Here is a 26,058-nt window from a genome sequence, read left to right as displayed (position 1 = left end):
TTCTGAGCCTGCGTGCTGCAAGTACTGAAGCCCACATGCCTAAGAGCCTGTGCCGCACAACAAGATAACCCGCCTTAACTAAAGACTAGCCCTTGCTGGCTGCAACTAGAGAAAGCCCACGAGCAACAAGTAAGACCCAGTGCAGCCACAAATAAATGAAAATTTTAAAAATAAATAAAAGAAACTATAAATACTTGCTAAATGTAAATAGATGGAAGCAGGACATTTTAGAAAATGTTCAGATTATCAAGTAACAGAAAGCCATGCACATGAGCTTGAAATTTTTTCTGCAAAGAATTTCATGCAGCAAAGTCATGAAAGCATACTACACAGAGGTCTAATGTAGTCAGATTTGAACTTTGAATAAATACCTGTAGTAGCTGAGTGAAAGATGGATTTGAGTAAGAATAAAAAAAAATAGAAGATGAGGAGGCAATTTTAATAAAAGACAAATAGGTTGTAAGAGTGGAGAGAAAAGAGAGTCAGGAAATATTCAGAAGACGAAACCGGAAGATTTTAAATATTTCTTAATTGTCTCAAAGTGAAATTGAAAGTTGCTCAGTCGTGTCTGACTCTGCATGGAATTCTCCAGGCCAGAATTGTAATTGTAATTACAATTACAATTGTAATTGTAATTGAAAGGGTAATTGTTCCCTTCTCCAGAGGATCTTCCCAACCTAGGGACTGAACCCAGGTCTCCTGCATTGCAGGCAGATTCTTTACCATCTGAACCACCTAGGAAGCCCAGGAATACTGAAGTGGGTAGCCTATCCCTTTTCCAGCAGATCTTCCCCACCCAGGAATCGAACCAGGGTCTCCTGCATTGCAGGCGGATTCTTTACCAGCTGAACTACCAGGGAAGCTCATAAAGTGATATATTTGCTGCTAAAAAGTAAATGAATTCACTCTAAAAGTAAAATCTTTTCATCTACTATTTTAGATGAAAAGAATTGTTTGCATTCATTTAGTATTTTGTCTCAAGTAAATAAAAACCAAAGACAGCTCCTACGTTTCAAGCTAGAGTGGCACAGTGAAGTGTAAAATCAATTCCTGAAGAAGAGACTTTAACAGAACATATCACATAGTATAGGAAGTGGGATTAAACTACATTTAATATTCTGTGGACTTAAGACGATGGACTTAAATAATAAATATGGCCAGATAGACATTGTTTAAGTATTTCACATTTCTATGAATCATATTAGTTATGTTTCTCTTCATGTACGTGGCTTCATCTCAGGGAAATTTTCTCTCCCTCTCCATCATCGCCAGCTCCAAGTGAAGGAGCTGGCCAAGGCAGTAGTGATTGCTATCTTTTTGGGTCATTGGTGTTTGAACAAAAGGCAGCAACTAGTGAATATAAGGCTATACAGCTATCACATGGAGGAACTACGAGTCAAGTCTCAGTTTATCCAGCTCCAAAGCACAGACTTGAAAGAACTACAATGTGCTGTCCCACCCCTTGGAAATGTCCGAGAGTATTTAGCAGGCTAACTGAATTGTAAGTCTCCAGATCAGAATTCCAGGTAGTGTTTTCCAAAGGTTTCAGACCCAGGAGCTCTCTCTACCCTAACTCAGTAATAACTTGAAGTCCCACTGTCCTTTTCAAACCCCTTTAACTCAATTTTAACATTTGCAATTTTAAAGTGAATGACAATCCAGGGAAGAATGTGTGCAAGCAAGCACAGGGCTTGGTACCCAACCACTAAATAATATAAATGCATCAAGAAACTACAAGTACATAAATTTTGCTATTTAGGAAAAACTAAAGCTACAATTTTTTCAGGATTTAACCTGTGTTCTTGTGTTCATGAAAGTGCGACTTAAGCTATTATGTTTCTAAACTGACTAGTCACTGATTAAAATGATTATGCATTCAAAATAAAAAGAAAACAAGAAAAAAATAAATCCACACCAAAAGCTGTGGGACATCACCAAGCCTAATATATATATTAGCTTAGCCTGGATAACACTTCTTAAATTGGCTCTGTGAATTTTCTAGTGAATTTTCTCATGTCACTAAATGACATGAGACTCATGAAACACATTAAACCTTAGGAGATCCCTAAACCCTCTCTGAACTGGGATGTGAAACCGTGTATATATAAGCACTTTAACAGGAAGAGTTGAAAGCATTGACAGCTGTTAACATAGTCAGCCTACAGTAAGAATGTATAAAACTGAAAAGGCTATTGATTTTAATCAATAACTTTCTTTCCCAAAGACCTTGGCTCAAGGTCTAACTCCTCCATTTACTAACTCTGTGATCAGAGTAAAGGCAGTATTTAAAGTTGTTTTAATTTCCCCTTCTGCAATATGTAAAATTCACTATTATGTTTGCTGTGAGATTTAAGGGAATTAATGCAAAATAAAGCATTTATTATATTTTCTGGCAGGTATTGCCCTTTCACGAGGCAGAGGAACTAAAGAGCCTTTTCATGAGGGTGAAAGAAAAGAGTGAAAAATCTGGCTTAAAATTCAGTATTTAAAAAACTAAGATCATGGCATCCAGTCACATCACTTCATGGCAAATAGAAGGGGGAAAGGTGTAAGAAGTGACAGATTTTCTCTTTTTCGGCTCTAAAATCACTGCAGATGGTGATGGCAGGCATGAAATTAGAAGACAATTGTTCTTGGAAGGAAAGCTATGACAAACCTAGACTATCTATTAAAAAACAAAGACATCACTTTGCTGACAGATGTCCATATAGTTAAAGCTATGGTCTTTCCAGTAGTCATGTACAGATGTGAGAGCTGAACCATAAAAAAGGCAGAGCACAGAAGAATTGATGCTTTTGAACTGTGATATTGGAAAAGAGTCAAGAGTCCCTTGGACTGCAAGAAGATCACATCAGTCAATCCTAAAGGAAGTCAATCCTGAATATTCACTGAAAGGGCTGATGCTGAAGCTCCAATACTTTGGCCACCTGATGAGAACAGCTGACACTGGAAAAGATCCTGATGCTGGGAACGATCAAAGGCAGAAGGAGAAGAGGGAGACAGAGGAGGAGATGATTGGATGACATCACTGCTTCAATGGACATGAACTTGGGCAAACTCCAGATGGTAAAAGATAGGGAGCCCTGGCGTGCTGCAGTTCATGGGGTTGGCAAAGAGTTGTACATGACTTAGCACTGAACAACAACCACTGGCAGGTATTAAGAACTCAGTGTGAGTCAGCTATTGTTAAAACAACAAGTGAGGGAGATTGAGAAGGACAAGAAAGCTAGGATGAGAATAAAGAAAGCAGAGAAAGATACAAAGAGTAAAATAAAACATTTACTGAGAAATGGAATGCACACAAGAGATGTCATAGACTTTGCTAAAGGTTACAGTTTTTTTTCCAGAAAGAGAAAAGAAATCTGGAAGTGCTCTTGTAATTTACTAAACTGTTGACAAAGCTCCATGTTATGAGATTTTAGGGACATTCTAGACCTATGCTGTCCAATTAACAACATGTGGTTATTCACATTTAAAATAATTCAAATTAAACAAAATGCTAAAATTACATTTCAGTCTAGTTACATTTCCAGAGCTCCATAGCAACACAGGGTTAGTGGCTACTGTGGTGGGCAGCATAGCTACAGAATATTTCCACCATCACAAAGTTTTATTAGATGGTATTGATGGGAGAATTTGCTAAGTTGGAATTTTTTAAGTTGCAAGTGACAGAAACGTATGTTAAAAAAAAAAAAAAAAAGATATGTTGGGTAATAATGGGGTAGGTTAGAGGATAAAAGGAAAATCTTTAAGTATTAATATAAATCTGGGGATGTTGTAACCTAAAAAATGGGGACTCAGGAAGGACTCCTCTCTGTGTGTCTCTGTCAGACTTCGTTCTCTCCCATTGACAATGAGCTTTCTCCATGATGTCAGCAAACCAGGCTACAAAGAGTTCAGATTCATTTCCACTTTAATACATGATGCCACAGTCTTCCAATTCCCTTTTTTTTTTTTTTTTTTTCCTTTCAACCCCTGGTTGGACTCAGATTGGACTGGTAAAGATTTTCTGTCCATTCTTTGTAGCAGTCACTGTAGCTAAGGAGGTTAAAATACTCTGATCTGTTCAGTTTGGACAATTTCCCACTGCTTTATCAAGTGTCAGTACCAGAAAAACAGAGGACAATGATGCATGGAATGGAAGAGTGTTAGCATCACAACAGTCACTGGCAGAAGTGTGAGGGGGTCAGCTGCCCCAAAATGTGTTTTCTTTAGTAATATAAATCTCAGAAAAGTCTCCCAAATTGCATCCTAGAGCTGCTTCCATGACTTTTTATTCTTATTGTATAATGCCATTATTTTTTCCCTGTCAGTAATAATGTAGTTTTAAACACATGTTAATTGGAAAGATTGTTCTGGTACTTTGGCAAACTGCAAGTGAAACACTAATTTCCTTCTTTCTACTGAATATCTGTAAACTGAAAAAGAACAGTTTCTGAGTCAAACAGTATTTTCTTTTATCATAACCTTGATAGGGAATTGAATTACAACACTAAGATTTTCATTTATGCTGACTTTTTTCTCTATTCTATAACTCATCCAATTATATCTTTATTCTACCTCCTACTGGCATACATATACCAAGAGACGTGTTAACAAAATAAGAGCAAAAATCATATTTAACTTACATCTTCTATATCCTTGTCCAGAGCTACAATTCTTAGAGGGGTGGTCAAATTCAGACTGTCAGAAATAGTTGCTCCCACTGCAGCAGATTCCAGAATATAGCCTTGATAACTAGCCATTGTGAAATATGGGCTCTGATTGTTTTCATCCAGTATCTCAATATGTAGACTGGCAAAAGCGGGAAGAGGATGACCATTGTCCTGTTCAGCCTAAAACAAAGTAAAAAGAAAAAAGATTAAAACATTGTATGTTATGGAATCCTTTTAGAGTGCCATTTTTCATACTATATATAAGGATTATCTTTTCAACTGGTATCATTACAGAAAAAACCACTTTAAAGTTAAAGAACCATTGGAGAACGTGAGGAAATGGAAGTCCAGAGAGGCTTCATCAGTTTTTGCCTTCCTGTCCCCCAATCCAGTGTATATTTCAAAAAAAGAAAAAATAAATTACTGCAATCAACTTTCATTATCTGTCATTGCACATTACTAGGGGAAATAATAGTGCTTAAATAGTTAGAAGATCCAACCAGTCCATCCTAAAGGAGATCAGTCCTGGGTGTTCTTTGGAAGGACTGATGTTGAAGCTGAAACTCCAATACTTTGGCCACCTCATGCGAAGAGTTGACTCATTGGAAAAGACTCTGATGCTGGGAGGGATTGGGGACAGGAGGAAAAGGGGACGACAGAGGATGAGATGGCTGATGACATCACCAACTCGATGGACATGGGTTTGGGTAGACTCTGGGAGTTGGTGATGGACAGGGAGGCCTGGAGTGCTGCGATTCATGGGGTCGCAAAGAGAACTGAATTGAACTGAAATAGTTAGAAAACCACAAAGTGAACACATTTGACTGAATTGCTGATAAAATATTTAAGTAAAAGACAGAGAAAAAGATTCATAACTCAGAAAACCTGTTGTTTTTATTTTTGTCTTTTTCATGTCTTATCCCTCACTAATAATTAAATCCTCAAATAATTCAAAATTCTACATAAATTTAACAGGTTAAGTCTACATTTGTTGCCCATGGAAAGTCTTCAAAAAACCCTTATGAAGGACAGAGACAATTAAATAAAATATTTATTTTTAGTAGCAGTAGAAATTTAAATATTAGTTAACCATAAATATGGAGAAGGCAATGGCACCCCACTCCAGTACTCTTGCCTGGAAAATCCCATAGACGGAGGAGCCCGGTAGGCTGCAGTCCATGGAGTCGTGAAGAGTCAGACACGACTGAGCAACTTCACTTTCACTTTTCACTTTCATGCATTGGAGAAGGAAATGGCAACCCACTCCAGTGTTCTTGCCTGGAGAATCCCAGGGACGGGGGAGCCTGGTGGTGGTGGGCTCCGCCTATGGGGTCGCACAGAGTTGGACACGACTGAAGTGACTTAGCAGAAGCAGCAGCAACCATAAATATATTATTCAGGTAAAATAAATGTTCCTGCATTGGGAACTTTTTTTTTTTTTACTTTTTTAGCTATTAAGAAATTGATGACAATTTGTTTCCAATAAATTTTACTATGTAATCGCCACACATGTTATAAATGGGTGAACACCAACCTTTAACATCAGCTCTCAACATCCTATTTTTTTTTGGTTTGCTTTTAACCATCTTACTATATGTCTATCCAGATATTTTATAAGGGAAGATTTTATCACAACTGACTTCTATAAAATCTTCTCCAAACTTTAGAAGTAATCATTGACATAATTTAGTGGCATACATATACCAAGAGATGTGTTAGATAAGTATTTCAAAATAGATTCAAATTCTGTTATAATTTTTATTGATATGTTTCCCCCATTTTTGCAGTAGTTGTATTTTGAAACCATCTAAGAGTTAAAGTTAAATCTTTTCTTTTAAATCCTATAGTGCTTTCCTCTGCAATACAGTGGCATTTGGCCATGAAAGTTTATAAGCAGTTTGATACATATCTCTGTTTTATATCAGGCCTCTTTTTGTCTTTGTTCAGTCGCTCAGTCATGTCCTCTTTGCAACTCCATGGACTTCCACATGCCAGGCTTCCCTGTCCTCACCATCTCCCTTATCTTCACCATTGAGCCTCTAGAAGATAATTTTCTCTTTTTCCTCTTGTAATTTACCAGTTTTATTCATTGGAGGCAGGTGACAGATCACAGAGATGTTTGGTAGTATCAGTGAGTTTGCACCAGGAAAAATCATTTCACATTATTATTAATATTAGATATTTAAATACATTTATGCTAATTATAACAATGAAATTATGATAATTAATAAACCCATTGTTAATCTTATATAAAGAATAGATTTAGAAGAAAAAATACTTTGTTTTTTACCATTTTCATAACTATTTCAATATATTAGATTTCCTTTATAATGTTATGCAATTTATTTTCTGGATTTAAATTTTCATCTGAGAGCAAATTGCCAGAATGCTTCTGGGCATAAAATGTTTATGAGCCCCTGCTCTGCATTAAAGACAATAGTACTGGAAATAATGTGTAACCTTTTATATAACATTGTATTCTTCTCTCAGAACCATATGTGTTCCTGACACCACCAGCCTAGATAAGTTCTTTCTGTATCCAGCTGTTGTGATTAATTTGTGCTGAGACTTGGATGTTCTAGAAATTCCCCCTGTGACTCAGAGCAGGCTTTCTGGACACAGCTGACCAGGGTAAAAGGTACAGTCCCTGGCTAGAAAATATCACCTTTCACTGTAGGAGACTAATTGATCCATATGGGGTTCCAACCCAATGACCTTTATCTGATTGAAGCAGAACAGTTCATACACACAAGCCATTTTGAACAAGAGGTTTTCTCTCTCCTTTATTTTGTTTCTAATTGTTCTAAAAGTCATTATGTTATATCCTGGACACACTAGTAATGCTATGAAAAGCAACAAATTTATAATTTGCCCCCTTTCTCTAATACACATACACAATTTATGGATGGTGAGGGGAAAACAAAAAGCAAACTATATAATAATGAAAGATTTTATTTTACATTCAACTCATATGCTGCTAATTTTTACTGCCAGCTGTGAAGGCAGGAAAACATGTATTATTTGCATAATGGAAACAAAATGATCCAACAAAAAGAGGAAAAAAACTAAATTAGATCTATGGAGACAATTGATTTCCCCATATCTTTAAAAATAATGTGTAAAGGCACTTTCTGTTATTTCTCTAAGTTTAGTTTGCTGTTAATATGACTACTATTTTTGGATTGCTACTATATATTTTGCCCTCTTTGGGGTATTTCAGATGTGCCAACTAGGGTTTCTGTCTCCAAAGTCCACATTCTTAATCTCTATGTTATTTTGGCCCTCTAAATGTGAAAATATATACTTTCATGTTGATGAAAAAACAAAAAGGTTAGTTTTATGTTAAAGGCCACACCACATCTAAGTCCTATACAGAGTAGGGCCCAGACTCAGGTCTCCTGATTTATGAGAGGCTATAAAAGACACTTACTCCTTGGAAGGAAAGTTATGACCAATCTAGATAGCATATTCAGAAGCAGAGACATTACTTTGCCAACAAAGGTCCATCTAGTCAAGGCTATGGTTTTTCCAGTGGTCATGTATGGATGTGAGAGTTGGACTGTGAAGAAAGCTGAGTGCCAGAGAATTGATGCTTTTGAACTGTGGTGTTGGAGAAGACTCTTGAGAGTCCCTTGGCCTGCAAGAAGATCCAACCAGTCTATTCTAAAGAAGATCAGTCCTGGGTGTTCTTTGGAAGGAATGATGCTAAAGCTGAAACTCCAGTACTTTGGCCACCTCATGCGAAGAGTTGTCTCATTGGAAAAGACTCTGATGCTGGGAGGGATTGGGGGCAGGAGAAGGGGACGACAGAGGATGAGATGGCTCACCAATTTGATGGACGTGAGTTTGAGTGAACTCCGGGAGTTGGTGATGGACAGGGAGGCCTGGTGTGCTGCAATTCATGGGGTTGCAAAGAGTCAGACACGACTGAGTGACTGAACTGAATTGAACTGAAGTGATGTAGGAACATTCACCACATGATTATCTTAATTTAGAGAATGTAAATGAATATCCAAATGTAAGGTTAATGGAAGGGGAGAAAATTAATAGATACTCCAGAGAGAATTACAGTTAAATTATGTCACTTAATTTAATATTATTATGCTTTTCTGTTTAAAGGGCTCATGCATGAAATCTTTCATCCAATCATCTCTTCTTCTATGTAATAAAAATAGGAATTCTCAAAAGTCTGACATAGTCTGCTCCTCTGTAGTTGCTAAGTGAATGAGATGAGAAGCATGAAAAGGCAGGTCACGGTAGTATTTAAAAAATCACCTAATCCCATAAGATAACCTTATTTATATCTACAAAGCCTATCGTTACGAGTTAAACATTATATTTAAAAGCTAGGTTTTACTTGGCGAATTTCTGGGCATGAGTCCCATTTTCAGTAATGAAACCAAAGTAAAACTAAAGCCAAAACAGAAGTATACAAAATACATTATTTAGTTACTTTGAAGAGCAAACCATTAAGAGACACAAACTACCTAATTTTCATTATCAAAACAAGCAAACATTGATAGTCTCGTAGCTCCCTGAACCAGAGGGCTGAGGATGCAGAATAGCTATTTTCCCTGCTGGTTGGTGGCAAGCAAGGTAAGATTCCATGATCTCTAGTATGCATGCGAGCTAAGTTGCTTCGTTGTGACTGACTCTGAAACCCTATGGACTGTGGTGTGCCAGGCTCCTCTGTTCGTGGGGTTTTCCAGGTAAGAATACTGGAGTAGGTTGCCCTGACCTCCTCTAGGGGATCTTCCTGACCCAGGAATTGAACCCATATCTCTTACGTCTCCTCATTGGCAGGTGGATTCTATACCACTAGCATCACCTGAGAAGCCCTCAGATCAAAAATTATATTAATATTGCCAACTAATTAGTAGTTACAAATAAGTGTATACTATTGCTTCTCGGCCTTTCTTATACAATTATATTGCATTAAAACTTAATAAATTACTTTTATTTAGAGTTCAATACTCTAAAAATTACAGAATTAAAATATAGAAGAGCGTAGTACATTAAAAAATCCTGTTTATAACACTTATTAAAAATATTTGAGTACTTAAAAAACCATGAAATATTTTATTAGATAAAACACAACATGTTGTTCTGTATATTATATGACTGATTTGTTTGTAATGTCACAAATATAGTAAAGGAGTGCATTCCTGTTTGGAAATAAATACATTTCCTATTTGACAAAAAAGAAAAGATATCTTTACCAGGAAGACTGTGAATAACACAGTCCCAGAGGGGTTTATAATATGACAAGAAAATCATATTCACACATTTTTCATCTAGAAAATAATTTTAAAGTGAAATATATTTTATCTTCATTTCATGTGAGAATTTGCCCACTGCGTTTATAATTTATCACAATGAAAACATGAATTCTTGGAGCTTCTGTATAATTTTCAATTAAAAAAAATCTTTTTCTTTGCTTAGATTTTGAGATATAAACTGACAATGAATGACTAAAGCAGTTTTGAATGATTTAAAGAAGAAAACCCAGTTGCTCTTGGGAAGATCACAGATTCAGAAAACTCCCACTAAGCACAAATATATCAGACTATTTGGCTGATAGTTGAACATGAGAATCATCTTGGCCATAAACAGCAAGGCCAGGCATTGACCAAATACGATCATCATTGTGTAGTAACATTTTTCTGGAGTGCTTCTAACTCATGCTGTCTTCCCCTTATTTTGCCCTGCATTCCACTTCCTGTTCAGTGAAAGTCTAGGCTGGATTCTGATTTTACTCCCACAGACTATTCTCTCCACTAGGAGATACCTCTCCTAAGGTGTTTCTGTGAAGTGCTTGACTGGAATAGACCATCTGGAATATCTGAATTTTAAAAAATCATCAATATAAAAAAATCTATATCTATGTGGGTTCTTTATCAGAATCTAGAAAATAATGTGTGAGAGTTTCTTCTATATACTAGTCCATTCTTTAGGGGAAAAAAAAAAAGACAAAAAAAAAAAAAAAAAAAAACTAGTGAGAAAAATTGTTTAGTTTTCAAGTTTTTAGATATAACTTTTTAGTTTCATTTTCTATACAGCAACCAAAAACTATGAAGAAAGGTTACTTGTGGACTACCATGTAGGAGGGTTAAGGTAGTTTCTGTGTGTGAAGGGCTGTGTCGTGGGGAGATATGGCAAGGACTTCTCAGAGAGAGGCTTTCATGTGAACATTTTTACAATATTTAGTCTTGCTGTTGTACTCAGTGACCTTTGAAGACAAGAGGGCCTTGCCAAATTCAAGGGACTGTGACGAGAATGGATAAATTGCTTTTCTTTTTCCAAACAGTTGCAGGTCACCTTCTGAAGAAGGAAAAAGGCCAAATAAAATCTAACCTCTGTGTGTCTTTTGTCAGATTGCACATTTGGACAGCCACTATCTTCAAATGCAATATTCTGTTTCTGTTCTAACTAACCCAGCTGGATGAATAACAACATGAGAAAGAGGGCATCGTATATTCTTTCCTTGTATTGATTTTCATAACTGATATAATAGTTAATTGATTTAGCTTAGTACTTAGAATTTTTAGAAATATGAACAATCAGTAGTAAATAAAAGGATACAGTGTTCTTTATTAGGAAACAAAAATAATGTGTTATGTGATAATCTACTAGATTGAAAAAAGTAGAACATAAAATGTAAAGATCAATAACTGGCAAATGTATTAAATATGTCAGTGGATTTCTGAAAGTGTATTATTCCTAGAGACATCCATGGAGGGGTGGTTATTTTACTACTGATAAGAACTAATACCTGAAATTTCTGTGGGATAAGTTTCCTAAAATGTATCTAGGACTTTCACTCTTAATGTCCTTAAACTTCCTTACCTTATAGATTTTGCTACTGGGCAGAGAAAGCAAGTTTACTTTTCACTTAACTGCTAAACTAAGATGTAGGATATGTGTGTATTTTATTCATTCAACATAAATCTGTAAGAATAGGGAGTGGCATATATAGCTAGAATATTTTCAGAATTGTGAAAGTATGTTATTCATAGAATTTGTCTTTGTTCCTATGGCTAGACAACATCAGCTCTGTTTTTTTTTTTTTTTTCCTTATCATAATCCTGGCTCATTGAATATCCTTATTCAATCTTTCCCAAAGAGAGCATCTAAGGTTTTATTATCTCCTCTTAATTTCTCTCTCTCTTTTGATAAACTGACAATACATACACCATAGCAGAAAGATAGCAACTTATACTTCACAATCTCTATAACAGATTTAATGAATGTTGATAGGTCTCTCATGTTCATGGGAGATGTCATCCTTTTTATTTTGCGAAGTGATGACTAATGATCTGTGACTTCCCTTCTGCCTCTAATACCTGATCTTTAAAATCAACGCAGTTTTTCTGTTGGAAATCCATGTAGTAGGCAACATTTTGATTGGCTTGAAGGCAACATGGAGCAGCCTGGTCTAATTTTTACTTTAGCAATACCTATTGGCAATATGGGGAGATAGGCGGGATGCATGAAAAAGAGACTAAAACCTTAGCGATCACGTGTGTGAGACTATGGGCCATGAGGATGAAATGTAGAGAACTGCAGCGGGCAGGGAAAGTTGGGGAGACATTTAAGAGAAATTCTGGATAGGACTTGAAAAGTGACTGGATAGGTCCATATAGAATCTGGTGTTTCAGAAGGACTGGGAACTCCTAGCTTGGGTGACAGGTTGATTGTCATATTATTAATCGAAAGAGAGAAGATAAGGTTTCAAAAGGTTAGACAGTTTACTACATTCTTAATTTGATTCAACTACAAAACACTCAGGGCATTTGGCCAGCCAGTAATTAGACATATGGATGTAGAAGTCAGAAGGGAAATACGTCTAAAAGCATAATTTTCATACTTGTGACTTCCTTGAGGCAGTGCTTTCAGACATTTCTGTCTCCTCAACACCAAGCAAAATGTCAGGCCCCTACTGCGTACTCAGAAAGGATTTAGCAAACTGAAAAACTAGCAAATGTCATGTAACTTACAGACAGTGAATGCTAGTTTCCCATTGAACTCCTGCGAAGTAAAGTATAATCGATATCATTATTAAAATTGAGGCCAAATATTTTCTAGAGTTGTACTATTAGACCGTCATGAGCAGGATCAAGAGTTACAGTGGCTGTTCTTTTACGCCTCAGTCATCTCTTGCATGCTCTTTCCCTTGACTCTCAAGTTACTAAAGCAATGTAACTCACCAGGCACATTAACTCCACTATTAAGCTTTTCAGTTTCAATTCTGTGGCTCATTTTCTGTGTAATACATATACATATATGTATAGATAAAATGTATATATCTGTGTTTTATATATATATATGTATATGTATAATATTTTTAGAAGGAGGACTGTTTGCTTATTTAAGTACAGTAATAAATAGCTTTTAAATGTTAGTCGTTCAGTCAGGTCTGACTCTGCAAACCCATGGAGTGTAGCCTGCCAGACTCCTGTGTGCATGGGATTCTCCAGGCAAGAATATTAGAGTGGTAGCCATGCCCTTTTCTAGGGGATCTTCCCAACCCAGGGATCAAACCCAAGTATCCCACATTTCAAGCAGATTCTTTACCATCTGAGCCACCAAACTGTCTTAATACAGATATAGCTCCCCCCACCACCAGGGATTTAATTTATTGGAGAAGTTCACTGAATTTCTATTCTGGACAGACACAGGATAAAATCTGTCAAATACATACACTTTCAAATGTATGTATTTAAATGCAATGAAGATGCAGTACCATGTGCAGCAGCCTGAAAGTATGTATGTGCCAGGGAGAAAACCAGTATAAGAAATATTTATTGAGCACTTTATATGCTGTGCATGGATAGGGGTATGTCCTTGGGCCGCAATGTTGAAGAAATATATTGTTTAATACAATGTGCCCTCCCTCCTATAAAGGTCAAGAGAAAATAAACAGGCAAATCCTGTATAGACTGATCAAAGCTACCACAGGGAGGCACTTCCAGTCACAGGCCATGCCTTTCTAGAGGAACTGACGGTCTTCTTAGCATCTGAAGCATCAGTGAGTTATCAATGTGAATTAGACTGCTGATTTTAAAGAGAAAGAGAAATGACTAAGGAAGAAAAGCAAATTCCTGGAAGTTAGAAAGAACATGATGAATTTAGGACAGTGCAAGTGGCTTAGTATGGTTGGCATAGAAAGTATACACGGTGACTGATGAGAGCTTAGTGTTAACTATGTCCATTATGTGGAGAGGAAGGAAGTTAAAGGTCAGCCTGCTATGCAGTATAAGTTGGTCAATGAACAACTATATGAAAATCAGAAGGGCCATGATACAATGATATTTGTGATAGCATCATGACCCTTGTTATTAGTTGTTAATTAAAGAGATTTAAATTAAAAAAATATGTTTGAACAACTGAGAGACAGCGAAGTATTAATAATTTATTCATTTGATCCTCAGATGCCCAGAGTATAAATATATGAAGTATAAAAATATAAATATATTTAATATTTTTTAAACTGCACTTATAATAATGAAAGTGAATGCTCTGAATTTTTATGAAAGTGAATGCTCTGAATTTTACTAAGACATTCCATGCAAGAATTCATTCATTTTCATCTAGAATCTAAAATGTGCTTTCATGTTTCTATTGCATAGTTGTTTTTTTGCTGTATAACAATGGTGATCACATAACCTTTCATCCAAACTGGGACACTTTTGAAGATGAAAGAAGTGTTATGAATAATTATACAAGAACAATAGTCATAAATATGAACTGTCCTGGGTAAACCCAGGACTGGCTATGATTCTTGTTCAAAATGTGTATTTCATTTTAAAGTATACTTAAATTATTGGAGTTATGTAAAATTTGAAATAGGATGTTCGTTTTGAAAAGAAACATCTTTGTCTCTTTGAATTAGATGGGTTTTAATCTTTTAATATTCTATACTTGGTGAACTATCCATCTTTTCTTTCTAGTTTCACCTTTCCTTGTTATTTACCACTATACTGAATAAATCACTGGCAGAAATAGATAAAATGAAGATGACAAATCTCTTCTTTGTGACACTTACTGGCTGTTAAATGTGCATACAGCTTTTTAAAGTAGAATTCTTCTTCAAAGTCTAGAAGAGGATACTTCATTTTATTTTTCTTTAGCCTCAAAAACAGAAATTGGGGTCAAGTCCAATAAAAAAATTATGGCCAATGGAAAATGAAGCATTATTAAAATAAGAAAACGGGAAGAAATTGAAAGACTTACTACAGAGGAGAACTACCAAATTGTAGCATTTCAACGGATGCTTATACAAAGACACAATACTCAGCTATTATTCAAGCAGGTGGCATATTATTATTCTTACAGATTGATACCTTTGCTTATTATCCCCTTGGATGCACACAGAACAATAATTTGAATCTAATAATGTCTGTAGAAATTTCCATTAATAATATAAATTGCTATTAAAACATAAAAAAAAAATTATCTGTGGTCTGTTCCAATTGATTTTGTTTCTATAATTGATGGACTGAGTTTCACTATACCTGGGTACACCAGGACAACTGACTTTGATAATAAAGAAAAATAATTGATTTCAGGTTTCAAACGAGGCAGTTTGGAAACAGTGCTTTGTCGTTTCTTAACTCCCACAGAGTACAGCACCACAGGGCTCCAGGTAGATCCAGAGGAGACAATGGATACACATTTTGTAGTTTTATATAGTCCAATGATAATTAAAATTGTGCAAGGTGAATCTCATCCATCACTATTTCAAACAAACGGTAAAAGAAGTCTTTCTTTGTTGAATGACTCCCAAACTCCTCCTGAATGAGATCTAAGGAAATTGCAGTTGCACACAAGGTTTTCTCCCTGCTCCTGCTCTGTACCTCACTTCCCTGTTAACTGCTTGTAGCCTTGTATGTCATGCCTCCAAGATTTCACTTCTGTTCTTCCTTATGTTCAAACATATTTCCCGGTTTTATTCATTAGCCAAATCTGTCCAATACAGCGAAATTTAGCTTGGGGTAATCTCCAGAAAATCTTCCCTGAGTCCCCAGATTAATTTAAATGTCCTTAATCTGTGCTTTGTTAGTGAGTTTTACATTTCCTTCCTGTTAGCAGTTGATGTATTTGATTTATCAGCTTATATTATGTGATTTCTCCTCCTTCTAGATAAACGTTCTTCACGGACAAAGAAACACTAAACAAATACAGAATCTAGAGTGTGTAGTATAATTGGGCCAACAAAATATGTCCTAATTTGAGCTAAAATCAAATGTATTTCTGTATTACTGTTTGCAGTTGCTCTGACAGATAATTAAACCCAGACAGCCATTTCTAAGCAGCTGCATCTTAGTGAAGTAAAATAAGTATGGCTTTAGCTTAGATAAACTTAAATTTGAATTTCAATCCTGCTGCTTATTAATGATGTAATTCTGATTCAGTCACTTGCTATCTGAACTTTAGTTTTCATACTTGTACCAATAAGCAAAGTACTAAGATTGTGACTACAACTCAATGAAAAATATACATAAAACATATATGACATACGTGCTCAGTAAGCTTCCTTCCCTTACTTTCTTTTAACACTTTAAAAACATTTTTAATGTCACAGGGCTGCATATCTATTTTTTGTATGTGTAGCCATGAAAAACTCGGACAACACACACTAGATTTACTGCATATCCTTCCTTATATTTGTTCTTTTACTTAGAATGCTCTTCTCCCAGGCCTTATCTCTACTTGGTAAATTCATATTCTTCCTTTGTTAGGCAGCTCAAGTCTTACCTTCTCAGTAAAGTCTTTAAGAACTAACTAACACATCATATGGGTTTCCACAGTACCTTTTTAATGATTTTATTGCAATATAGTAGATATTAAACCAAAACTGTAAGCCAAATAGATTCCCTTAGCTTTGAAAATTTTGTGGTCTAGGATCCTCTTTCAGATTAAAAAAATAATGAGACATATATTAAAATAATTTCTGGACAAAGAAGACAAAGCATAACACATTGTCGCTCAGTTGTGTCCGACTCTTTGCCACCACATAGACTGTATTTTACCAAGCTCCCCTGTTCATGGAATTCTCCAGGCAAGACTACTGGAGTGGGTTGCCATTCCCTTCTCTAGGGGATCTTCCCAACCCAGGGATTGAACCCGGGTCTCCTGCATTGCAGCCTGATTCTTTACCATCTGAGTTGCCAGGGAAGCCCCCATTAAAATAAAAAAAATATGTATATATAAATCCAGGTACTTTTAAAATATATTCATTGGTTAAGAATTTGTGGTTAAAAGCTAAATCCACTTGGTGAAACAAACAGACAAAAACCAAAAATCAAAACCTAAACTAAATGTTAGAAGATGTGATAAATTATAGTATGTATATCATATACCTTTGATTAGGGTATTTATTACATATAAAAATATTCAGTATTTGAATAGCAGTTTAATATATAAAGTTATGTTAAAGAAAAAAAGCAGCACCATGTATTCTAACTGTTGCACTTCACCATTTTAAAGAAAAATTGGCTAATTGCAGTTCAAATTAATTTTCATTTTTATAGTATAAAAGCCCCTACAGTAGTTGCTACAGAATTTGTTGATAAACACAAAAACATTAGAACATTAGTTATATTTATAAACACAAGAACATTAAGCAATTCGGTAAATTTACCTTAATAACCAAATCAAACTTCTGGTGAAAGTCTCTATTTACTGGCTCCAGGAGACTAAGTTCTGCAGTCCTAGGATGCATATGAAAAAATCGTGGGTAATCCTCAGGAGTCCCTGAAAGACATTGACATTTCAGCACACAATAGAGAACAATAAGTAATATGTGTATCTGCTTTATCTATTTCTTTTCATTAACTGATGAACAAATTCACAAATTCATTAGTAAATTAAGTTTCAAAATTATGCATCTAAGGAAAGCAGATGAAAATGTGGTTTATCTCTAGTTGGTTTATGAATAAGGGGATGACATTACTTCTTGTTTGGATGATTTGCCAAATATCATTTATTAAGTGAAATCTTTAATTTGAAGCTTCAGCTTCATTACATAAAAGAGATATTAAGTTCATTGATAATAAATTTTGAATTATAAAATTGTATTTTAATGGTACATACATTTTAATTATAATCTGCATGGTCTTTCAACATACAGCAAAAGATGACTAGTAATTTGTACTAAATATCAAGTTGCTTGAATACTAAAACGAGAATATTCTATTACAGCTGGACAAACATGTTTCTTAAAATAAGTATTCATCTAATTATATCAACCACTTTAAATAAAAAACATTAAATATTAAATAAAATATTTTTATTTACTTTACTGTCTAGAGAGGATATTTCTAAAATTCAGCCATTTTAGTGAACTGAATTTTTCTTAAATTGTATCATCTTCCTTTGTATAGTACAACATTCTTTTTCTCAAAATGAACACAAAGTGTAAGTCAAATCATATAATTGTAGAATATACGCATTTGGCTTAATGATAAAGATAAGAATAAAATACAACATGACTGCCAATTATTAAATCCTACATTGTGCTATGAAATAGAGGAAAACAAAGGAATGGGAAAGACTAGAGATCTCTTCAGGAAAATTAGGAATACCAAGGGAACATTTCATGCAAAGATGGGCTCGATAAAGGTCCATACAGAAATGGTATGGACCTATCAGAAGCAGAAGATATTAAGAAGAGGTGGCAAGAATACACAGAACTGTACAAAAAAGATCTTCATGACCAAGATAATCATGATGGTGTGGTCACTCACCTAGAACCAGACATCCTGGAATGTGAAGTCAAGTGGACCTTAGAAAGCATCACTACGAACAAAGCTAGTGGAGGTGATGGAATTCCAGTTGAGCTATTTCAAATCCTGAAAGATGATGCTGTGAAAGTGCTGCACTCAATATGCCAGCAAATTTGGAAAACTCAGCAGTGGACACAGGACTAGAAAAGGTCAGTTTTCACTCCAATCCCAAAGAAAGGCAATGCCAAAGAATGCTCGAACTACCACACAACTGCAGTCATCTCACATGCTAGTAAAGTAATGCTCAAAATTCTCCAAGCCAGGCTTCGGCAATACGTGAACCGTGAACTTCCAGATGTTCAGTCTGGTTTTAGAAAAGGCAGAGGAACCAGAGATCAAATTGCCAACATCCAGTGGATCTTGGAAAAAGCAAGAGAGTTCCAGAAAAACGTCTATTTCTGCTTTATTGACTATGCCAAAGCCTTGGACTGTGTGGATCACAATGAACTGTGGAAAATTCTGAAAGAGATGGGAATACCAGACCACCTGATCTGCCTCTTGAGAAACCTATATGCAGGTCAGGAAGCAACAGTTAGAACTGGACATGGAACAACAGACTGGTTCCAAATAGGAAAAGGAGTACGTCAAGGCTGTACATTGTCACCCTGCGTATTTAACTTATATGCAGAGTACATCATGAGAAACGCTGGACTGGAAGAAACACAAACTGGAATCAAGGTTGCTGGGAGAAATATCAATAATACCAGATATGCAGATGACACCACCCTTATGGCAGAAAGTGAAGAGGAACTAAAAAGCCTCTTGATGAAAGTGAAAGAGGAGAGTGAAAAAGTTGGCTTAAACCTCAGCATTCAGAAAACAAAGATCATGGCATCTTGTCCCATCACTTCATGGGAAATAGATGGAGAAACAGTGGAAACAGTGGCAGACTTTATTTTTTGGGCTCCAAAATCACTGCAGATGGTAATTGCAGCCATGAATTTAAGGGACCCTTACTCCTTGGAAGGAAAGTTATGACCAACCTAGACAGCATCTTCAAAAGTAGAGGCTTTACTTTGCCAACAAAGGTCCATCTAGTCAAGGCTATGGTTTTCCCAGTGGTCATGTATAGATGTGAAAGTTGGACTGTGAAGAAAATAGAGTGCCGAAGAATTGATGTTTTTGAAATGTCGTGTTGAAGAAGACTCTTGAGAGTCCCTTGGACTGCAAAGAGATCCAACCAGTCCATTCTAAAGGAGATCAGTCCTGGGTGTTCATTGGAAGGAATGATGCTAAAGCTGAAACTCCAATACTTTGGCCATTTCATGCGAAAAGTTGACTCATTGGAAAAGAACCTCATGCTGGGAGGGATTGGGGGCAGGACGAGAAGGGGATGACAGAGGATGAGATGGCTGGATGGCATCACTGACTTGATGCACATGAGTTTGGGTGAACTCCGGGAGTTGGTGATGGACAGAGATGTCTGGGGTGGTGCAATTCATGGGGTCGCAGAGAATCAGCCATGACTGAGCTACTGAACTGAACTGAATATTGTGCTAAGAGCTTTATGTGTGTTTGTTAGTTGCTCAGTTGTGTCCCTTTTTGCAGCCCCATGGACCATGGCCCAGCAGGTTCCTCTGTGCATAGAATTTCCCAGGCAAGAATACTGGAGTGGGTATCCATTCCCTTCTCCAAGGGATCTTCCCAAGCCAGGGATCAAACCTGGGTATCCTGCATTGCAAGCCGATTCTTTACCATCTAACCTACCTGGAAAGCCCTTAAGTGCTTTACATAAATAATCATCGATACCACTGTAAATTATTCTCATTGTACCCGGGAAGACTTAGGAGATTTGCAATATTAAGTAATTTGTCCAAGGTCAAAGAGCCAATGTCAGACAGAGCTTTATTTAAATCCAGGTTTAAAGATGTAAATTATATTCAAAACTGTGTTAATTGCTATAGTCCTCTGCTTCAACAAGAAATAAAAATTTCCTGGGCTTATGTAAGGGGAGAAAAATGATGCCAGTTAAGCTTAAAAATTCAGAAATAGTCAAAATTGCACATGAAAATTAAGTATATGATAAAGGAATCATCTGCAAAATTAGGGGAAAATGGATTTTTGGTTAGGAGCATTTACTTAATAGGAGAGTCATACAGAAAATGATAAAAAATTATCTATTTTTCATACAGTATACTCAAGTAAACCACAAATGGAGAAGGTGTTTATGTTCAATAAGCAATAAAGCAACGGAAGTGCTAGTAATAGATGAAAATGTGGATGCATTCTATTCTAATGTGAGAGTGGGCATATCTTTTCTACCTGTGGCTCATCATAAAGTATCAGTAAGGGAAAAGGAAAATGCTTTTGAACTGTCGTGTTGGAGAAGACTTGAGAGTCCCTTGGCCTGCAAGGAGATCCAACCAATCCATTCTAAAGGAGATCAGTCCTTGGGTGTTCTTTGGAAGAAACGATGCTAAAGCTGAAACTCCAATACTTTGGCCACCTCATGTGAAGAGTTGACTCATTGGAAAAGACTCTGATGCTGGGAGGGGTTGGGGGCAGGAGGAGAAGGGGACGACAGTGGATGAGATGGCTGGATGGCATCACTGACTTGATGCACATGAGTTTGGGTGAACTCCGGGAGTTGGTGATGGACAGGGAGGCCTGGCGTTCTGCAATTCATGGGGTTGCAAAGAGTCGGACATGAGTGAGACACTGAACTGAACTGAAGTTAAAACAGCTGTAAATTTAACGGCCTTACAAAACTGCATGGCAAGACGCAATAACCAAGTAATGAAATTATATTATAATTATCTTTAAATTTAACACTTGGAACTTTTCACTTGCTGCATTATCCAAATCATTTTTATCCCATTTTATACTTGAAAACTATAGTTTTTCTGCTAAAATAACTCTTTCTAAGTAATTTCATAGTTATCTTTAGTTCTCTCTTCCCATGAGATCACATGATATGTGGTTCATACTTTATTTGTAGTATTTAAAATCATGCTTTTTTAAAAACCATGTATTTTAATGTATCTTCTGATATTTCTATCCATAGAGTGTATTCCTGCCCAACATAGACCAGTTCTCCCTCATGTTCATATCTACATCATCTAGCATAGTAATTGCCATACTATCAAGTCCTTAGTTAATGGGGGGAGAAAAAAAAAAAGCGCCTATTTCCTTTTATGTATGTCAACTTGAAAGTGAAAGAAAGTGTTAGTCACTCAGTCATGTCCAATTCTTTGTGACCCCATGGACTGTAGCCCAACAGGCTCCTCTGTCCATGGATTCTCTAGACAAGAATTTTGGAGTGGGCTGCCATTTCCTTCTCCAGGGATTCTCCCCCACCCAGGGATTGAACTTGGGTCTCCTTCATTACAGGTAAAGTTGGCTCTTTACCAACTAAGCCACCATGTCACCCCCATAAAGACTTAAAACAGACTTATGCTTGTGTTCATAAGCACTTTAAAAAAAACTTTAATAGTCTAATCTCTACAACTTACTTATAATACATGTGTAGTTCTAGACACCAAAGACTTGAAACAGAATTTCTTGAATTTTCTCTATGGACAGTATTTCTAAGTATGCTATAACATTATATTTTGAAATCTGTGTGGCATCTCTAGGTGATTAAAATATCCATCTGTCCGGTGGGAAGGGGTTGAGGATAAAGTTAAATTCCATTCAATAGTTACTTTGAAACATACTTCAAAAGTGTCTCTTCTTCATTAAGAGATGTGTTGTTTGTTTTAGATGGGTGTATCTCTCTGGATACTATAAATCATGCAAAACAGCTACATCCATATTTTAGCAAAAGCAGTTTAAGAAAAGTGACATAATGAGATTCTTGTCAGTTTTGCTTTTGGTATGACTAACAGATATGCACAAGAATGGATTAAAATGACTTCTCTGAAATTCTTCAAGGAAAATTTCCCCAAAGGGTATAATGTGTAATCTTTCTTCTTGTTGGCTCCAATAGCTCTTATTTAATTGTCACATACTTTTCAGAATTATGTAATGGAATCACTATTTTTAGAATTATGTAACAGCAATGGTACCCAACCAATGATAAAATACTAGTAGAACAAAAAATGTAAGCTTTTAAATTGATTTTTCAATTTTTTCTTAGAGAATTCTTTGTGAGCTGATACAGAGAAAACTACCAACAGCAGACTGCATACTATTTTGAAGTTGTTTTGCCTCCTCAATAAAAGTGTTTCTACTTATTGTTCTCATTTCACTGAGACTGATTCTAAGGGAAAAAAGTATTTTTGAATGGTTATCTTACAATTTATTTATATATAAAAATAATTTCAATAAAATTTCTAAAAACAAAATCTTTGTTATTGAACTTAAAAAAAAAATGAAACTTATTTTTCCTTCACAATTTTAGAGCTATAGCTGAGAATGTAAAATGTTAGACTATACAAACCAACAAGGATGGAATAGAGGATGCCTGGTCTATCTGAAGGTGGCTGGATATTCCGGTCCTGATCAATGGCTTGGATGGGTGGCGTAACAATGATGGGGTTCAGTTCTTCCTGGAAAAAAAGAATCAGAGAGTTTAGTTCAGTTTTATTACTTCAGAGAGAACTGACACTCAGATATTGTTGTCTGGACAGCTAGATAACACCTGAATGAGTAAAGTCAGATTTCAAAATGTGTAATTTAATACCACAAATTAGTTAATTTTGAATCTGAAAGGGGAGAAAGATGCCCTCAAAGTCAAATGAAAAGACTTAGTAACTTTGTACCTAGGGCTTTATATCACAGATTTATCCTAAAAGGAGAGCAAGGAAGAAGTATATTAATAAATTTTAAATCTTTCCTTAATAATTTAATCAAATATATAAGGTTATCAAGTATAGTATTTGTTTTTGGCTTTAGACAAGATTTGTAAATATATTTATATACTTTTCTCCCTAAATGATGACTTAAAGTTTCACATAAATTACATTAAAATAAATATTTTAAAATTTTATGTTTAAGTCAATAGAAATCAATTGTATGTTTCATATAGTTAAACTTAATTATATATCATGTAGGTATATACATGTAACTTATATACATATAATTATACCTTATATGCATATAATTATATATAATATACATGTTATATATAGCTATATATATTATCAGAGAAGGCAATGGCAACCCACTCCAGTACTCTTGCCTGGAAAATCCCATGGACGGATATTATTCTTATCTGCAAGAATATTCTGTTTAAAGATATAATGCATTTCTGATGTCCAGTGGCATCAAGTTTTGCTATCAGGACCAGATAATAAATATGCTTAGGCTTTGCTGGCCATGCAGTCTCTGTTATAGCTACTCAAGCCTGCCATTGTAACACAAAAGCAACCAGTAGACACGACTGTGTGGCAATAATACTTTATTTACAAAAACAGATGGCGAATAGAATGTATTTTGCTAACCCTGTGCTAGATTATAATAGGTATGCTGGAAAGACAAACATTTACTTTGCAGAGATAAGTTTGGGAAACACCATATTAAATAACATTTTAAAAATGTTAATTCATTCTACTACAGGTTGTTTCAGAGATTTAAGTGCATTAACTTGCCTAACAACTGTCTAAGAAAGGAGCATTATTTGTACATTTTCTAGAATCATTTATTAACATCTTCTTGAACTAACACCCTTAGAACACAGTTTAGAAAATACTGCTTTAAGTTTGTGGAACTCTCAGTCCAAATATATAATAGTAATTCTGAATGCAAATAGAGTGTGTCTCAGTATCTCATGCACATTCTAAGGAATCGCTGCAAGGCTCTTATATATTATTCCTTCTCAACTAACATAACCTTGAAACGTATCATTCACTCTTGTACAAAATCTGTAGTTTCTAATCTCAGCAGAAATGTATAGTTCTGGCATTCTAAATGAAACCAAAAAAGCAATGATATTAATTGTTATGCACAAAACTTAATGTTATGTTATTAAGTTACATTAGGTTTACAGGAATTTTAATAATTGAAGGTAAACATTGACCAATAATTTAGAGCTCACATACATCTTAGGGGCTCTGTCCAAATCATTTTCTCTAATGCGTTCTCAGTGGCCTAAATGCTATCAATATTTTCCTAAAAATAAAGAGCTCTTTGTGGGGATAACTTCTGTGTGTGTCCACGTGCCCAGTCATGTCTGACTCTCTGTGACTGCATGGACTGTAGCCCACCAGGCTCCTCTGTCCATGGGATTCTCCAGGCAAGAATACTGGAGTGGGTTGTCATTTTTTTCTCCAGGGAGCTGACCCAAGGATCAAACCCACCTCTCTTAAATCTCCTACAGGTGGATTTAGACCAGGTGGATTCTTTCCCACTGTGCCTCCTGGGAATCCAGGGATAACTTACACTCTATTCATTTCTTTAAATGTGGATTTAGAACCATGAAAATGTTAAATCAATATCAACATTACTACATTAAATCCGTTTGACCACTGTTGTTCTCACCCAATGTGGTGTGTGTCGTGCTGTGCTTAGTCATTCAATCGTGTTTGACTCTTTGCAACCCCATAAACTGCAACCTACCAGGCTCCTCTGTCCTTGGATATTCTCCAGGAAAGAATACTGGAGTGGGTTGCCACTGCCCTGCTCCAGGGTATCTACCCAACCCAGGGCTTGAATCCAAGTCTCCTGTGTTGCAGGTGGATTTTTTACCACCTGAGCCACCAGGAACACCCCACAATTTTTCTTTCACTCTCTACTTAGTAAAATCTTCAGACTTGAGATGCTGTTTAAAAGACCCTGTTTAAAATTTAAATATCCTTCAACTCAGCATTTGAGTGATATATTCACATGATATATATATATCATGTGAATATATATATATTATATATAACATACATATAATATTATACTGAAACAGCTTAAGTGTTTTAAATTAAATCAAGACATTATAAAAATCTCCAAGAATGATCTATAGAAAGTTTTCCCTGAAAACAAATATATTCAGACACAACTTTGGAGAGGTAAACTGAGCTCATAGAATGACTAGTAGTATCTCTGGCTTATTATCTTTAATTATTATAATTCTTAATTTTGACTGATTCTAAGATTCACCTTCCTATGTATATGATAGTAGACTCATGATTGCTTAGATTTGTGGTCTGTATTTTAATTGAATAATTTTATAGCATTTAGAAAGAGAATAGTTATGTTAAAATAGTAAAAACTTCACCATCAACTATAAATATATTCTAGCACTGATAATTAACTGATTTGAAATTTTAACAAATTATATCATTTAATACCTAAATAATTGAACTTATCATTTATTATTAAATTACTTTCATTAAATTTGATGTGCTCTTTGCACTTAGAAACTTCTCTTTTCAATACCCTTCTTAAAAACTACTTAAATATCCAATTGGAATTTAAATTTGTTATACTCTCCCTTTAACAAAAAAGTAAGATGTAGACTACATGAAAGAAAATTCACTACACAATTATTAACAGCAATGTCAAAGTCAATTTGTGGACATTTTTATTCTCACCTCTTATTATATTTAAGTACACCATTTTCTCAGAAGTTTTTGAAAATATTTAGCTAGTTTCCAGAGCCTCTTAATGAAAGTGAAAGAGGAGAATGAAAAAGTTGGTTTAAAACTCAACATTCAGAAAACTAAAATCATGGCAGCCGGTCCCGT

General features: G+C 35.5%; 1 protein-coding gene across 3 annotated transcripts in view; it reads right to left on the bottom strand.

Annotated features, from left to right (window-relative positions):
• Positions 1 to 26,058, bottom strand: part of PCDH15 (protocadherin-related 15) — a 1,053,047-nt gene that overhangs the window by 375,888 nt on the left and 651,101 nt on the right. For all 3 annotated transcript variants that reach the window (XM_010856569.1, XM_010856570.1, XM_010856571.1), the window contains exons 9-11: positions 22,824 to 22,932; positions 17,299 to 17,411; positions 4,629 to 4,835 (exon numbers count right to left, since the gene is read on the bottom strand). In XM_010856569.1, the coding sequence (XP_010854871.1) occupies positions 4,629 to 4,835; positions 17,299 to 17,411; positions 22,824 to 22,932 (429 nt within the window). The remainder of the gene's footprint in view (positions 1 to 4,628; positions 4,836 to 17,298; positions 17,412 to 22,823; positions 22,933 to 26,058) is intronic.

This window comes from Bison bison, unplaced genomic scaffold (assembly GCF_000754665.1).
Source record: "Bison bison bison isolate TAMUID 2011002044 unplaced genomic scaffold, Bison_UMD1.0 scf7180017864372, whole genome shotgun sequence".
NCBI lineage: Eukaryota > Metazoa > Chordata > Mammalia > Artiodactyla > Bovidae > Bison > Bison bison.
This window is presented reverse-complemented; position numbering and strand designations above follow the sequence as displayed.